The sequence below is a fragment of the Canis lupus genome, chromosome 28 (genome assembly GCF_048164855.1).
Source record: "Canis lupus baileyi chromosome 28, mCanLup2.hap1, whole genome shotgun sequence".
In the NCBI taxonomy this organism is placed as follows: Eukaryota; Metazoa; Chordata; class Mammalia; order Carnivora; family Canidae; genus Canis; species Canis lupus.
The window spans coordinates 18555514-18573663 of record NC_132865.1 but is presented as its reverse complement, the minus strand read 5'-3'; the positions used below and the strand labels follow the sequence as shown (position 1 = coordinate 18573663).

The 18150-nt window shown below is 34.8% G+C and overlaps 1 protein-coding gene across 1 annotated transcript in view; it reads left to right on the top strand.

Moving 5' to 3' along the window:
• CRISPLD1 (cysteine rich secretory protein LCCL domain containing 1) overlaps positions 1 to 18150 on the top strand; it is a 48040-nt gene that overhangs the window by 15150 nt on the left and 14740 nt on the right. Inside the window, exons 3-9 of the mRNA XM_072804173.1 lie at positions 12537 to 12655; positions 13010 to 13142; positions 14334 to 14449; positions 15160 to 15260; positions 17535 to 17675; positions 17852 to 17912; positions 18022 to 18088. Of these exons, the coding sequence (XP_072660274.1) occupies positions 12537 to 12655; positions 13010 to 13142; positions 14334 to 14449; positions 15160 to 15260; positions 17535 to 17675; positions 17852 to 17912; positions 18022 to 18088 (738 nt within the window). The remainder of the gene's footprint in view (positions 1 to 12536; positions 12656 to 13009; positions 13143 to 14333; positions 14450 to 15159; positions 15261 to 17534; positions 17676 to 17851; positions 17913 to 18021; positions 18089 to 18150) is intronic.

Below are 18150 nucleotides of genomic sequence, written 5' to 3'. Positions count from 1 at the left end.
GTCTCTGCCTCTCTCTCTGTGTCTCTCATGAATAAATAAATAAAATCTTAAAAAAAGGCTTTTCCCAGAGAACTATTTGTAAGATGTAAATCATAATGTGGTTACAATTCATATATTTTAAAGTGCCTATAAACCTTAAAGAATTTCAGAATAAAGCCATAATCAGGAAGGGCTTCATAGAAGAGGTATGTTTTAAAATAGCATTTGAAAGATGTTATAGTTATTGTGTGGTGGGGAGTTTGAAGAGAGCATTTGGAGGATGAGAACCTTCTTAGCAAAGGGGTTGATACAAGAGTATGTGTACAGGTGATTTGAAGGCAAGGACATTGTAGCCACACTGTGTTAAAACTGATCCAAGCTTCTATTATGGAGATATCTGGGGATGTATTTTTTCTATGTATGATGAAAAGAACCTTGTTCAAATGTAAATGGAACAGATTGGAGCGGCATAACCCTACTCATCTTTCCATTCATATCTAAAAAGAAAGAAAAAGAAACATTTTCTTTGACATAATTTGGCAGTATTCATTTGGTTTTTGCAAGTGAAAGTTATGACAATGGATTTATAAACTTGAGGTTTGTGAACACTTTTAAAATTATTCCTGTATGTATTTTTGTGTATCATATATACCTAAACTTCAGAGGTAGCTGGGGGCTCCTGTGGAACTATCATCCTAGAAATTTAATAGGAACAAAGATCTTAGGTTTCAATGTTTATTGTTAATAGACTCAAAGCAAATCCGGGAATAACTTACTCTAAACTTTGTGTAATTAATATTGTGTTAAATTTGAATTGTAAGGGGATCACTTACTTTTTCATTGGGATTTTAGGTGACAATGATTATCTTGTTTTTCAGTCATTCAAAATACTGGATTTGAGTTTCTTCCTTAGTCACATGGATATCAGCAATGTTCCATAAAAAGGCTATGCAAATCATAGAAAATTTAGCAAGTTCTTAAAGGAATGAGGGAATAAGATAACATTTATTAAGATCTAATAGATATCGGCTAATACGTTAGGCAGTTTGCTAATATAAATTTTGTGAGATAGTCTAATTCTCAAATATTATTTTTTAGCAGGAAAAAAATGCCACAATAACAAGAGTTCACCAGAAAAAAAAATGAAGATCTATATGCAGAATTGTGGCTAGGCCTAAAGTGAGCCATAAGAGACAGGGGTCACCTAGGCTTGAATGGTGATGTCACAGCCTGGTCAGGACTATTGCCTGGAAGTAGGGCTGTATGACAGGACACTGTCACCATCACAGTGAGGCATAGAATTCCAAGGGAATGCATAGAGTTGGTGAGGGAGTAATACAGACTTAAATTCACCTCACACCCTCTGACTTACTGTTTGTGTCTCCCTTTAGCCAAATCCAATTGGAATCCAGAGGCTGAGAGAGCCTGAAGAGACTTACTATGTAGAATTCAGCCTTTCGGGACATAAAGAATGGTGCTTAGGGAAACAAATGAAGAATATTGTACACATATTCTTTCTCAGATTTTCAAAATAAGGACTTTTGAAAATCATATTTCTTAAAATCATCATCTTTGTCATTGTTCAGTTACTGAAGAAGAAAAAGCTAAAGGCATATTCCTGAAGGACACCTAAAAACCTGATTGCTGTGGTGGTTATTATTATTATTATTTTTTTAAAGTCTTTTTTTTATTTTTTTTTCATTTATTTATGATAGTCACACACAGAGAGAGAGAGAGGCAGAGACATAGGCAGAGGGAGAAGCAGGCTCCATGCACCGGGAGCCTGACGTGGGATTCGATCCCGGGTCTCCAGGATCGCGCCCGGGGCCAAAGGCAGGCGCTAAACCGCTGCGCCACCCAGGGATCCCATGCTGTGGTTATTAAATTAGCGTTGAGTTTCCCAGCAGCCAAGGAAAACAGGGAACTGTGTACATAGCTCTTATTGACTGCTGGGAAACAAACCAACTTATCATTCTTGAGAGAGGAATTCTTAGTGAAGAGTTAACAAAATTCTCACTATAGGAACAATGAGCAACTTACTATAGCATATTCATGAAAACTATGTAAACGTATTCATTTAAATGTTTCTGGTATTAGTGTTTGGTTTAAATTAAAGTTATGGTGTTAAATTATAAGTCTCGGTTTCTATGTGTCTATCAGCTTTTTCTTTTACTAATCTGCCTATGAAGAAGTTTTTCATTTGCTAACCCATTTCTTACTTTCTGAGTAGAGAAGCATCTCTAAGTACAATAAATAGAAGCAATTAATATTTACTTTCAAAACCCATTATGTTGAAATATTGAAATATAAAATATAAACTAATGCATAAGTAGATACTGTAGAGTGATTTGTTATGAGAGGTTATCTTTCCTATCATCTGTTTTTCTAGGCTTGACTTACTGATCAATCTTGCATCCGTCTAAAATTTATGAGCTATAAATAACTAAAACACAGGTGTTAATTCTTGCAAATTGACCCAGTGCTATAAATGGAGACTTAGAGAACTGATAAATGGTACTTTCTCAGTTACTAAAGGGTTTCCTTAAATACTAGTCTCCTCAAACATGTAGAACATAGTCTTGAAGATTAACTACTTCAGTTTTAAATGACAATAAAAATAATGAAAGCATCATCACCTTGGATTAATCACAAAATTAAAACAAAGATATGACATGTACAAAAATAATCCAACAGGTCAGCTTTTCAGAGGTTTACCTTTTGTTTAGCATAGGTACATTATGAATACTCTTCCATCTGAGTTTATGTCACACATGTACGTTTGAAGCATAGAATTTAGGTCATATGTCTTTGATCTAAGTTATTGCTCATTCCCAGGCCAGTTGTGGGACAAGAGATAATTGATGAGTACATACTGGCAATGTATTTTTATGCCATGTTTTATATTAGGTGCCATGAAAAGCACACAAAAAAGTGTGAGACACAGGTTTGTTTGTTTGTTTTGAATTCTAGTTTGGGAATTAAGACCCAAAACAATGGAGACAAATCAAGGGGAATATATAGTAACTGATAAATTACATGTTTAAGAAGGTTCAAAGAAGAGTGTGATAAATGGAATATTATAGTTGGAATGACTTTCAAAAGGAGAGAGATTGTGAATAGGACTTCGGTGAAAGGATAAAGTTTAAGTAACTAAGTAGGAGAGCAGAAAAAGGACAGTTCCTTTTGGGGAAAATCTCTAATGGATTCAGTTGGCCAAGAAACTGGACTAGAACCTTGCTAGAACCTTGTAACTCTAAGTGTGGTTATTCAGTGTATGGTCCTAGGACCATATAGAAATACTATAGTTTAGATTTGTCTCCTAAACTACCAAATCAGAATCTGAATTTTTTAAAATTATTTTAGAGAGAGAGTGCACACACATGGCCCCGGGGATGAGGTGGGGGTGGGGAGGGGCAGAGAGAGAAGGAGAGAGAATCTTCAACGTGACTTCCTGCTGAGCAAGGAGCCTGATGATCCCAGGACCCTGAGATCATGACCTGAGCCAAAATCAAGAATCAGCTTCTTAACTGACTGCATCACCCAGATACCCTGAGAATCAACATTTTAAAAAAAGATCTTCTGGTGATTTATGGACTCTTGAAAATTTCAGAGTCAGTTGTTAAGGGTCCTGTTGAATAGGGGTGGTACATATGTGAGTCAGTTATGGCCAGACTGGTGTGGGCATTGGCAGTGAGATGAGATGAATCAATAGACATTTCTGTGTAAGACTTGTGTTCAGTTAATGGCTCTGCTGTCTCACAAGGACATTCTTCCATACATTATACTTTCAGTCTCCCTGTGTAATATTCAAACTGTGGATTTAATTGAAATCATCTTGTGTGTTTATCCACACATTAAATTTCCATTTCAATAATATTTCAATTTTAAAGAAATGAAGAGGCAGTTCCTGAAATTACAGGTTGCTACTTTTTTAAGGTTTTAAGGCCTTGTTTTAAAGTGGGCTTTAAGTAAAATACTGGCACATCTGCCTCTTATCTCTGTAACTTCCAGGAAACCCTCAGAAGTGCAATGCCCGGAGGTAATGCAGCTTTCTCAGTATCTGGCCTGTGTGCATAGTAGCACAGGTGTTCCCTTTGAAATCTGAGCCTTGTGCATTTTCCCTGTCACTACAAAGTCTTTTCAGGACAGGTGAAGCACAGTAGTTAAACACCTGAGGTAGTTTTAGAGTTGTAAGGAATGCGTTGCTGCAGATTTCCATAGTGCTTTCTATACCGGAGGACTTTATCACACACACACACACACAAAAACCATCATACATTCTTTGAACATAGATTGACTTGCTTATTTATTTATTTCACTGATGTCAGTTTCTTCATTGTAGTTCAGATAATGCCACCAACAGGGAGCAAAGAAGGTATAATGAGGCATTATGTTTGGAATTTGAATCTGAAATCTTGTGAAGTGTCAAATGTGTGACTCGCATAGAATAACAGATTCTTTTTTGAGGGTCAAGTTATTGCTGTCAAGAGGATCATGTTGACAATTTATCCTGTCAGATTTTTGGATTGCACTTTCTTATTCAAATAGGAGAACACAACAGTGATTTGGAGAGGGATTTATTTTTGACACCTGATGGATAATTTACAAACCTGTTTTTCCAGAGGTGATAGCACAGCAAGAATTATCTTTCATAGGTGGTATTTAGAAAGACCTAACTTCTTAGGGTTTGGTTTTCTCCAGCGACATCTACGTTCATGAGCTGGCTGAAAAATTCTTGTTCCCTTTAGCTGTGCAGACAAGTTGTATATATGTTACATGTATATTATATCTTGAAAATCCATAAAACTATATCAATTTTATAAAAATGTACTAGCTGACTAAAAAATACTGTGCTGTTTGGCTGTGCAGAAAAATTACATGTAGAAGTCAAAGGTTTTACCATTGTGTTTTCGGCATTAAACTGCAAGAAGCCTGGTTTTAACTTCTTACTGAGAATATATTCTTGTCATATTCGGTTACGTTTCAGTTTATCTGTTTTGGACAATATTAAAACTTTCTTAAATAGGGATAATTCAGAAATAATTGAGCTTTTCTCTAGATTCATAATTGGAAGATCTGAAACCTTTTCGGTTTTGCAATCTTGTAAGTCACAGTACAGCTTTTTTTTTTTTAAAAAAATTAAGTGTAGTTGGTATACAATGTTATATTAGTTTCAGGTTCACAACAGATTTGACAATTCTATATATTCTAATTTTACAATTCTATATGATACACAGTGCTCACTACCATAACTATAGTTACCATCTGTTATACATAATGTTATATAGTTTTATTTACTGCATTTTCTATGCTGTATTTTTCATCTGCTTATTTATAACTGGCCATTTGTGTCTCTTAATCCCTTTCAACTATTTTGCCAATTTATCCAACCTTATCCTCTCTGGTAACTACCAGTTTGTTCTCTGCACTTATGAGTCTGTTTCTGTTTCTGTTTGTTTGTTTAGATTCCACATATAAATAAAATCATATGGTATTTTTCTTTACTTGACTGAATTATTTTACTTAGCGTAACATCCTCTAGGGGTTCATCCATGTTATTGCAAATGGCAAGATCTCATTCTTTTTTGTGGCTGAGTAATAGTCTGTTGTATTCTAATAACATAACTTCTTTATCTATTCATTTATTGATAGACATTTGGGTTGCTTCCATACCTTATTTTTGTAAATAATGCTACAGCGAACATAGGGGTAGATATATCTTTTTGAATTCATGTTTTTGTTTTCTTTGGTTAGATACCCAGTAGTGGAATTACTGGATTCTATGGTATTTTTATTTTTATTTTTTGGAGGGGAACTTACTGTTTTTCACAGTGGTTGCACCAGTTTGTATTCCCACCAACAGTGCAGGAGGGTTCCTTTCTTTCCACATCCTCTCTAACACTTGTTATTTCTTTCTATTTTTTTTTTAATGCTAACCATTCTGACTGGTGTGAGCGATATCTCATTATTGTTTCGATATGCATTTCCTGATTAGTGGTGCTGAGCATCTTTTCAAGTTTCTGTTGCTCATCTGCATGTCTTCTTTGGAAAAATGTCTATTCAAATCCTCTGCCCACTTTTTTTTTATCTGCCCACTTTTTAATCACAAAATAGCTTTTGCTTCTTAGAAATGCCTTTAATTGTCATAAGAAAGATTATTTTAGAGTTTGCAAGTATTTATCCATTTCTATAAGCAGTAAAGAGCACTCTATAAGAAACTATAAGTGCAAAATAATAGAATTTTAAAGCTGAAAGAATTTGAAAAGACTTATTCTAGCTTTTTATTATTTCAGATAAGGAAACAGAAACCAAACTTGACATAATCAAGAGACAAATTTGAAAGTACATAAATTAAGAAAGAAAACTCTTCCAGAGTGTATCATGTATTTTATTTTTTAAAAAAGATTTTAGAGAAAGCACAAGCAGGGGGAGTGGCAGGCAGAGGGAGAGGGAGAATCAGGCTCCCTGCTCAGCGAGGAGGGACCCTGGGATCATGGTCTGAGCTGATGGAAGATGCTTAACCAACTGGGCCATTCAGGTGCCCTGTGTATTTATTTGAATTACCCATTGAAGTACTTTGAACAAATAAAAGGTTATTTTTACTGTCTATAAAAGAAAACGAGAGGAAAATTTATGACTAATGACCTTACTTGCTTGTGTCCAGAAGACGTAGCACTAGGGAAAGGGTATTTTCAATACCATTGAAAGCTAGCATACTATTATTATTTCTGTCAGCCATTGATTGCTCAGGACTGAGGTAGGCTTGGAGATGTAAGGGTAGTTTTCTGAATTAGGTATGTAGATGTATATGTTCCAAAACAAGAATGTGAAATTCCTTTTGTCAAAATTTATTGCAAATGCTAAGATAATTTTTTAAAATAATTTCATCATGCTATTTCAAGTTTTCAGTGGTAGAAGTAGACCAGAGTTTCTAGCCTAGACCAGACTTCCAACATAATTGCCTTTTTCAAACCACTGTGTTTTTATAATATTGTTACTTTGCCATAAAGCAATGCAGATTTAAAAAGTCTATATTAAATTGCAAATCATATTATGGACTAATGTTTGTCATTTAATTAGGCTACCTAATAGTATGATAATCAAAGATCAATTTTGTCTATTGCATTTATCCCTGTTGGATAATCCACTAAAACTGTATAAATTTTGCAAAAAGTATAATGTATTAGAAGGTATAATGTATTGTTTCTATATTATTTAGATATTCTTTCCATTTGTTAGCTAATGCAACACTAATTATATTTTCCAGTTGTTTTGGAAAAAAAATTATCTTTACTATTTAAAGGCATTTTTCTCAGCATGTCTTTGAAAAGACCTATTATAGCTTTGTCCACTTAGGTAGAATTTTGTAAAATGGTAGAAAATCTTACAATCCTATTTCTCTCTACTGAGAAAGATATTTTACAGTTATGAAATTATGTGAGTTTCTAGTTAATAATTTCTTTGTGCATTTAAAGGTGTCAGACCATTTAAGGCTGGTCTATTTAAAATGTCTTTAATCATTTATATATTTTCTTTGTTGGTGAATCTAACTCTATGAAACTACTTTACTTTAGTGTCACCTAGGGTATTCTCTTTGGTAGACTAATTATCATGATACAGATCCCAGCCGGGACATGGATTTTCAAATTTTATTAATCTAGAAAGAGTTATAAATTTATTGTGGTCAAGAAGATACATATGAAAATACTTAAGCAATTTTAAGAGACAGAACTATTCTCAGTAACAAAGAGAAGGAAAAGGTAATATTCACTAATGACAATTTTTGGCTAATGTACAGTGATACAACTTACTGGTAACCTACCAATATTAATTCTGTTAAAAACTACATCCTTGAATGATTTCCAGCTGTCCTCACTGTGGATTATTATTATTAGAGCAGGATTGCGGGTATTATGATAGGAATATGAATTGTATATGTCCACTCATGTTTCACAGGAGGATAGCAGTCCTGGTTTTCTGTACGTGTTTAGATAGCTACATACTTTCTGATTTCTACCAGTTTAATATTTTATTACCAAAATTACTTTATTTCTAGGTTTACTTTTGAAAGTCCTTTGTTAACATTTAGGATTCCTCAGATAGGCACACAAATACACAGAAGAAATGATAAAACCTTCATGTTGAACTGGCTTTAAAAATATCATTGGAGACAAAGAATTTAGTAGTTTTCTAAATGTTTCTTTTAGTAATAAAAATTCATTGAACACTTGACTGTGGTCTAAGGAGGAACAGCTTACAGATGTAATTGGAAAATAGAGTGGTTTTCATTTCTACACACCTCAAGTACCCATTTTATAAAGAAATGGTAATTTTAAGTGTGGTTTGGCTTTAAATTAGTGCTGGGTGAATAGTTCATAGAGAAAAAAAGTCTGTCAAGCCATCTTGATTTTATTTACAAACTTGAACTTAAATAGAAACGTGTAGAGACTAACTTACATTTAAATGGGATGGGTATGACCCTGAGAGACTCTTAACTCTGGGAAACAAAGGGTTGCAGAAGGGGAGGTGAGTAGGAGGATGGGGTAACTGGGTGACGGGCACTGAGGAGGGCACTTGATGGGATGAGCACTGGGTGTTATATGATATATTGGCAAATTGAACTTAAATAAAAACAAATGTAAAAAAAACCCACAAAAAAATAAATGGGATGAGTTATGAATTATTGGTGCCCTTAAAACATGTAATATAACATTAGGGCATGAAAATACACTGTTTTCATAATAATGTTTCCTCCAGGACAGCTGTATTTTCATTAAGTTTTTTAAAGAGTCTTCTTGATTTGTATTACTGTATTTACCTAAACACCTGTGCTTGATTATATTCTTTAAATAGATAATTACTTTACAAACTGTCACTAATTAATATTTGTTAAATATTAGTAGTAAATTTTAGTTGCATGCTCCTCTACTTCAGTTCTTATATTAAAATAATGTGTCCTTATTTTAACATTATATTATAGTTCATTTGATAATGATTTCCTCTCATATTTTTAGTGCATTACATAGAAAAATTGCCATGGCTTAAAAAACAGCTTATCCATAGTACATACTCAGTAATTGAATATTTTAGTCCTTGAAGGGACCTGAGTTATCTTCTGTTACTCACTTTGCAAATAAGAAAACTTAGCCTAAAGCATTTGAATGATATGCTTTAGATTTTATTTCAATGTCTGTACAAAGATATGTACACAAACTTTTGCAATATAATGTATTTGTGAACTGGGAGCTGGTTGTTTATCCTCTACAAAAAGCATCCATCTTCAATGTCTTCAGAAAAACTAACATCTGAGATTGTAGAATCATGTATAAAACAAGAGTAGATTGGCCTTGAATAAGGGTCTTAATGATGTGAGAGAGCTGGGCTCTTGTCTCATGGAGTTGAAGAATGAACCTTGTGGACAAAGAGTGAGTAAAGTGATAAAAATTTTATTAAGTGAGGATATAGAGAAAGCTCTTGGAAGTGAGAGGGGTCCCGGCAAGGTTGCCACTGAGGGTAACCACTTTTAATGACAGTCTTTTATTGAGAACTGACTAGGAAGCTTGTGGCCTTGAGATTCTTGTGCAGTCTTGGTTTGAGCAAGAACTATTGATAACATCCTTAATGACTTATTTCTTTGTGGTCTGGTGAATTTCTGTGATTATTTTGCAGCTGTCAAAGAAAGATATTCCTTAATATCCAGGGCCAAGTCCTCTAGACTATTCCCTTATCTCTGGTTTTTATATCTCAGCATCCTTGGGATTTCTGTGAACCTGATTCCGTAGCCCCCCCTCCCCTCCCGTCTGTCTTTCCCTGTCTAGCCCTGCCTGTCCCTTAATCACTATGGTCTCTTTTACCAGCTCAGATGGGTGGTTCATACTCTGAGTCTCTCACATGTTAGTTTGCAGTGACCTGGACTTGCAAACTGCTAGGCCTCATGCATGGGCTAGGAAAACCCAAACCACCAAAACCCCTCTTGCATTTTTTAGGCTCTGTGTGATCTCTCTACAGTATTTTGCCAGCTACCCCTTCAGGGTAGCTAGACTCAATTTCTTGGCTCAGGTCTGTCAAGATATGTGTGGATGGGCAGAGGGAGAGAGAGAGCAAAACCCAAGCTGACTCCACGCTAAACATGGAGCCCAGGGCTGGGTCTCACAACCATGAGATGAGAACCCTGAGATCAGGACCCTGACCAAGAATCAGATGTTTAAATCACTGTGCTACTCAGGTGCCCCAAGATGTGTGTCTTAAAAGATAATGAACTGACTGTAGAGAGGCTGTATTTCCTAACCTAGCCTGAGAAGTCTTGTAGTGTCCTTCTGTGTATTAGAAGGGAGTTACCATCCAGCTCAAATTGAAGGGAGGGGAAGGGAATTTAGCTCCACCTTTGTGGAAAAGAGTGTTTTAAAATCACCACACCATTTTTTTTTCTTTTTTTTTTTTGTGCTGCTTTTTCCCTAGTGTGCCTTCCTTTGGCCTACAGTCATGATTAGGTTTCTTCCACACTTTAAAAAAATCAAAGCAAACAAATTCTCCCTAGAACCTGGCATGTTACTTTTTTTTTTTAGCTTCTGGACATCTCTCTCTCTCTCTCTCTCTTTTTTTTTCCTTTCCTTTCTGAAGCATTAACAAAGTAATGCATACTTGTCTTCTCTTCTTTCTCCTTCCAGCCAAGTATGTGCCCATGTGCTCTGATTTTTCTCCTAAGCATTGATCTGAAATCACTCTTGATCATGAATTAGCCCTTAGCAGCTCTTGTCTTTCTGGACTTCTCTGTGGCATTTGATCTTGTTGCCCACTCTACTCCTAGAATCCTTGTCCCATTACTTCTATAATTGAACTCTCTTACAGTTTTCCTTTCACCTTTCTGATCCCAATTTCCTTGGTTTATTTTACTAATTCATTGTTTTTTTCTCCCTTTCCAAGGTTAATAATCCCAGAATTTTCTTTTCATTTCTCTTTTTATTCTATATCATCTTCCTGAAGAAAGTCATCTCTAGATGAATAACTTCAAAATTCATATCTTCACAGATTTCTTTCCCCAGAACCCCAGTCATATCTTTCCACTCTCTCCTTGGCATACATGCTGTATGTATAACACACATCTCATGTGGCACCCAAAAAATTGACATCAAAATACATTAAACACATTTCCATGGCAACAATCTATTTCTTTTCCTGTATTTTCTTTCTCCTAATTTGGTAACCTTCATCATCTTCATCTTTTTCTTTTTTTTTTTCCCCCCCTCACCACCTACCTTCAGTCATCCATCAACTTCTAGGAATTTAAATTCTGAAACATGATTTCAGTTTGTCTGCATTTCTCCAGTCTCATTGCTATCACCTTAGGTTGGGTCCTCATGTTCCAGTTTCCTATCCCCTAACATGCCCAGAGTTCTGTTATTGTGCCAAGACTGAACCTAGCTCTACCTATGTTTTTACAACCACTATGCTGCCTGTTTTCTAAATAAAAAATTGAACATTAAACCGAGGACATTCAAAATAATTTCAGTAATAATTTTGTAATTTTAAATATTTCTTTGTAAATTATTTTAAAAGTAAAAATTAATCACCCTCATTGAATGTTATATATAATAATCCATATATGTTTTATAGGAATCAAATTCATTAATCATTCATATACTCAATAAGTATTTATTAATCATCTTGTCTATATGATAGACACAAAGCACAAAAAATAGGCCAAAGATACTGGAGTGAATTAAATGACTGCCTCCAAGAAACTCAGTCTTATGAAAGAGATGGACATGTAGACGAATGCTAACATTGCATTCTAATAGCTGCTAAATGAAGAAGTATTACAAAGTTTTAAGAGCCCCAAAGAGCTGGGATCCCTGGGTGGCGCAGCGGTTTAGCGCCTGCCTTTGGCTCAGGGCGTGATCCTGGAGACCTGGGATCAAATCCCACGTCGGGCTCCTGGTGCATGGAGCCTGCTTCTCCCTCTGCCTATGTCTCTGCCTCACTTTCTCTCTCTCTCTCTCTCTCTGTGTGTGTGACTATCATAAATAAATAAAAATTAAAAAAAAAAGAGCCCCAAGGAGGGAGAAACCTACATCTGAAAGTATACAAGGTATCTAGAGTGTATTATGTAAAGCTGGGTTATGAGGAAAGAATAGGGGTCTGACAAATAATTGGGAGAAGGATGTTTTAAGACAAGAAACAATGCCAGCAAGAGCAAGAAATGGCATGTTTTATAAGGAACAATGGGACCAAAGAGATCTTGGACTTTATGTATATGGGAATTTATTGAATGTGCTTAGACAGAGCAATCACCTAGATGTATTTGTGCTCACTTAGGTAGTCTAAATACCTTGGGGCAGATTGGAGGGAAAAGAGATGGCAGCAAAGAGACTAGTTAGGAGACTAGCGCAAAAAAATCTAGGTGAGAGATATTGAGAACGCAGACTAAGATGTTGACTTTGCAAAGCAGTAGGAAGGGAAGAAACTAACTGAAACATACAATATTTTGAAGAAATGTCCAGACTCTACATATACTTTATATGTTTGTATCTGTACGTTGTTTTTGTTTTAAACTATAGACTTGGGATGTAGAACTGGAAAGATCTGCAGAATCCTGGGCTGAAACTTGTTTATGGGAACATGGACCTGCAAATTTGCTTCCGTCAATTGGACAGAATTTGGGAGCACACTGGGGAAGGTAGCGTAAAATGTAACTTTTTTTTTTGATTAACATAAAGGCTTGAAATGCTTATTAATTCAGCACTGAAAATTTTCTAAAATTTCTTTTAGAGCTTAAGGAAAAAAAATAATCACAATATACAAATAATACAAATAATTTTTAAAAATGTCATAGCAGAATGACCAGCAATATTTTAGACTTACTTTTGTTTAAATCATTGACATATTAGTAATGTAATGGGCATAAGTATTTAACATGTATAACTTACAGAAGACTATCTCTCTACCAAACTTCATCAATCTATTTTGCAATATTTGGTTTTACATTTTTTCCAACTTTACTTACTCTCAGTGGTTATTGTCTTTCAAATAGATACAGGCCCCCAACATTTCATGTACAAGCATGGTATGATGAAGTAAGAGACTTTAGCTACCCGTATGAACATGAATGCAACCCATATTGTCCATTCAGATGTTCCGGTCCTGTGTGTACTCATTATACACAGGTATGTTTTGGGTATATTATACTTCATTTTTCTAAGTGTTTTATGCTGCTAAACTTGTGTCTAATGTAATCTGGTATGATTATTTAAAAAACATAAATATTGATTTATGTGGAATAGACTTATCGATTTCTATAAATAATAAAAGTAGTTACTAGGAAAAGTCCAAACATCAATTTAAAAAAGACAGTATTTCAGTGATTTTCTGTGTGAAACATTTTTAATCTGGCCCCAGGAAATGCGCATGGGGAGAAGTTTACCATCTTCAACGTTAGGTATCATTATTTTTTATTTTCCAAAAAAATAAAAATATAGTTTTATTTACCATGACACTCAATATTTACATATGTGCAGCATTTATGTACATTTATTTATTTTTATTAAGTGTCTACTTTTGGTATTTGGATTAGTTGTAAACCTCTAAGTCAAACAACTGAGGCTAAATTCAACTAGATAAATCCCACCACAGATCTGAGTTACTAGAATTTCTATAGCTGATTATTAGTGAATATAAAGCAAATTGTTCCGTCTTTGCCTGTGACAAGAGTAAGATTAGCACTGAATTCCCTAATAAGCAGTCATGCGATTAAAATATACATTGTATAAGAAGTTTGAGCCTCTACATTTTTGTTCCAGTACAGTTTAAGATGAGAAATTCTATTCTTTGTTAGGTAAGCCTCTTCATAGAAACATGAACACAGCAATTTAGGTTTGTGAGGATGTAACTTTTGAACTATTTACTAAACACATATTTGGAAGATACTTACCTTTAACAGATAGACAGGGTTATTTACCTGTAGTGCTCTTTTTTTTTTAAGATTTTATTTATTTATTCACGAGAGAGAGAGAGAGAGAGAGAGAGAGAGAGAGAGAGAGAAAGAGAGGCAGAGACAAGGCAGAGGGAGAAGCATGCTCCATGCAGGGAGCCTGATGTGGGACTTGATCCCCTGTCTCTAGGATCACACCCTGGGCTGAAGGCAGCGCTAAACCGCTGAGCCACCGGGGCTGCCCTGTAGTACTCTTTAAATTGAATCACTTCCCAAAGTTTCAGGAAAAATATTCTTTTGACATTGCCTTGTTACATCATGAATGATAAAGGTTCATTTCTCAAGTTGAGTTTTATACATTTCTCTCTGAGATATATTGTCTTATTTTGTCTCAGCCTACTTTTTCTGAAAATTTCTCTTAATGTAGGTGGTGTGGGCAACAAGTAGCAGAATAGGCTGTGCCATTAATTTGTGTCATAACATGAACATCTGGGGGCAGATATGGCCCAAAGCTGTCTATTTGGTGTGCAATTATTCCCCAAAGTAAGTAGACAAAACATTACTTTTATATGTAAATTTTGCCTGACCACATGAAGTAACTTTATATTCTCAATTTTTTCTCATTTTCATTGTGAATTATTGAGTAAAATGTATTGTTTTAACTCTATTTACTTAATATGGCAACAATTATGGTTGCCCGATGCATAAAATCAGTGCTTAAAGGAATATAAAGATTGAAAATATGATCTTTGTGAAGACAGGAATTATATTTTTATGTCTTCAGTATTACTCATTACATTATTATATTACATAAATATTTTTAATACTTTGGATTTATTAGAGATAAAAAATGACAGATTAACTGAGAAATGTATTTTCACCTTTGTAAAGAGCATTGAATGATTATGTTGAAAATATTACACCTGTACTTAGGGTCAAATCTAAGTCTCAGATCTCTTCATTAAAACAAATGGAATAGGGATGAATATTTCATAACAGAGCTTAGCATTCTGTAAAAGTTTAAATTTGTAATTTTTAACAGTATACATAGCATTTTACTTTGAATATTTTCAAAAGAATGAGGCAGCAGTTCATATATAAACCTAGTAACTGAAGGGACTCTGTGATGGAAGATATAAATGTCTTAAATCTATACATCAAAATCATTACTTAGAATATAGTAATATTTTACAGTGTCTTCTAAATGATTCTATATTAGACTACCTCTTAATAGAATGGATCATCTTTTTAAGGGGGAACTGGTGGGGCCATGCTCCCTATAAACATGGACGTCCGTGTTCTGCTTGCCCACCCAGTTTTGGAGGTGGCTGTCGAGAAAATCTGTGCTATAAAGGTATGTGCCGTTGTGTCATAATATCAGTGTGATTTATGTTTTAATCCAGCATTTGTACTTAAAAGGCAAAAAGCACATTTAATTATTACATGAGGGCACTTGGATGGCTCAGCAGTTGAGCATCTCCCTTTGGCTCAGGTCGGGATCCTAGGGTCCTGGGATGGAGTTCTGCATCAGGCTCCCCGCAGGGAGACTGCTTCTCCCTCTGCCTGTATCTCTGCCTCTCTGTGTGTCTCTCATGAATAAATAAAATCCTTAAAAAAACAGCAAATAATTATTATTATTATTATGTGTAAAGTTCCCAGAACTCTATTTGAAATATTTTGAAGCCATTTCAAATATTTTCAAAATAAAATATTAAGAAGTCTGTCATTCCTAATATGTTCTTAAAGTTTCATCATTCTATCAGATAACCACTTCTTTTTTTTATTTTTTATTTTTTCAGATAACCACTTCTAATTCTACTTTGAAATTACCCCAGAGTGACAAATACATTTACATTTTTAAAAAATTTTACTTATTTATTAGAGAGAGAGAGAGAGAGGGAGAGGCAGAGACACAGGCAGAGGGAGAAGCAGACTCCATGCAGGGAGCCTGACGTGGGACTCGATCCCAGCACTCCAGGATCATGCCCTGAGCAGAAAAGCAGGCACTAAACCTCTGAGCCACCCAGGGATCCCCAAATACATTTACATTTTTAAAAAACACCTTAGTATGTTATTGACTAGAGTTATTTTTATAAGTGTCTTCAATTTTGAAGGATTTAGCAGTCTAATACAGTTTGGTTTTAGCACTTCAAGAGTTTTTGCCAAAATACCTATCCATGAATCTTACTAAATCATGCTCAATGAATTATACTAATTCTGTGTTCCTTACTACAGAATACATAATTTCTCATGCCAAAGTAACAAATTAAAAAGCTATAGTAGTATTGTAAAACTGTTGTAAAAGCAGTGCTCTGAAATGTATTTGACATGCCAAAATGTACATATAAATATGGTATCCTGTTTACAGCACACGAAGAGAAAACTTATATGACAAAGCTTTGTGATAATCCTGTCTTGTTGGGCATCCAGGTGAACATTTCTATTCCCTTGTACTTTTTTCTTAATGACGACCAAATGGAGATTAAAGTAGACTGTTTTAGAAAATATGAATTAGGGACGCCTGGATGGCTCGGTGGTTGAGCCTTTGGCTTGGGTCATGATCCCGGGGTTCTGGGATCGAGTCCCACATTGGGCTTCCTGCAGGGAGCCTGCTGCTACTCTGCCTATGTCTCTGCCTCTCTGTGTCTCTAATGAATAAATAAATAAAATCTTAAAAAAAATAAATTAATGCAACTTTTTTTTTTAGTATTCATAAAGAGATGTCTTTTTTCCTTGACAACCAAATACTCATTAGTATAATGAGCTGATGAGAGGTTACAATTTATTTCACTCTGTTACATGAACCATTTTTCATTCGTGGAAGCATTTTTCATTGTGTGCGTGTTTTTCCGTCTTCTATACCCCTAAACTTCCAGCCTACTTGCCCCTTCACCAACAAACCCCTATTTTACTTAAAATTGACTCTCCTCTGAATTCATACTTCCCTTTTCTATGTTCTGAGTTCTTGGACATCCATGAAAATAACATACCTTTCCAAAGTATTTCACTGTTAAAGCCTTGATATAAGTCAACCTGGAAAAAAATTAAATTCTCCATTGTTAAGTATAAATTTTTGCACATTAAGTTTCCTTCTAAAAGGGAAAAACTTTCCATCGAAACTGACATTGTAGTAAATTAAAAGGGCAAGCCTTCTTTAGGCTGAATTTCCTTTGGGGAGTATTTTAAATGTGACCCTTTTGAAAATTTTAAATGTGAACCTCTAAACAAAATGATTTCATTTGGGAAACTGCATTCAAATACACTAAGCACACAAATAGTTCATTAGATCACTGCGTAGACTAAATGGTACCATTATGAAAGGCAATCACTGATACCACTTTCAAATATAAAGCGAGTTTAGAACTGACTCCATTTAATGTTAGCCCATAGAAGCATAAATGATTCAAGAGTTCAAAACCTTATCCATGTATTTCATGTATTCCAATGCAGTAGACCACCTGAAGTCAACACCAGTGTCAAAAACTATGAATTTTTCTAGTTTTAAATGTTACACAGCCATAGACTGTGTATATCACTATCATTGGTATATGATTAGGTATATCATTATTTGATAATTTGTGCACATTTCAGATGAGTTCACAGTTCTTAAATCCTTTCTCTCTAACAGAAGGCTCAGACAGATACTACCCTCCTCGAGAAGAAGAAACAAATGAAATTGAACGGCAACAGTCCCAAGTCCGTGACACCCACGTTCGGACAAGAGCAGACGATAGTAACAGAAATGAAGTCATAAGCACACAGCAAATGTGTAAGGCCTCTGCAGTATTTACACAAAATTTAAAGTTGACATAGATGGCATATGCAACTGTATTTTATTAATTGGGACAGTTTTAGGATGGCAAAAGCTTGACATTAGACTATCTGTGATGAACAGTAACAGCTTTTACATTATCTAAATTATTTTGGTATTTTTCTCTTTTTCAGCCCAGATTGTTTCTTGTGAAGTAAGATTAAGAGATCAGTGCAAAGGGACAACCTGCAATAGGTAATGTTTGTTATTGATTCTCAAAATTACCTGACAAAACATAAGAGAGACTTTCATTTTACACTGACATTCAGAGAAACTAAATTTTGTTCCAACTTCTTTCATTTAGATATGAATGCCCTGCTGGCTGTTTGGATAGTAAAGCTAAAGTTATTGGCAGTGTACATTATGAAATGGTAAGTACGATAAATACAATGATCCCGGAATAGGATCTTTTTTTATAATATTTGATTTTTTA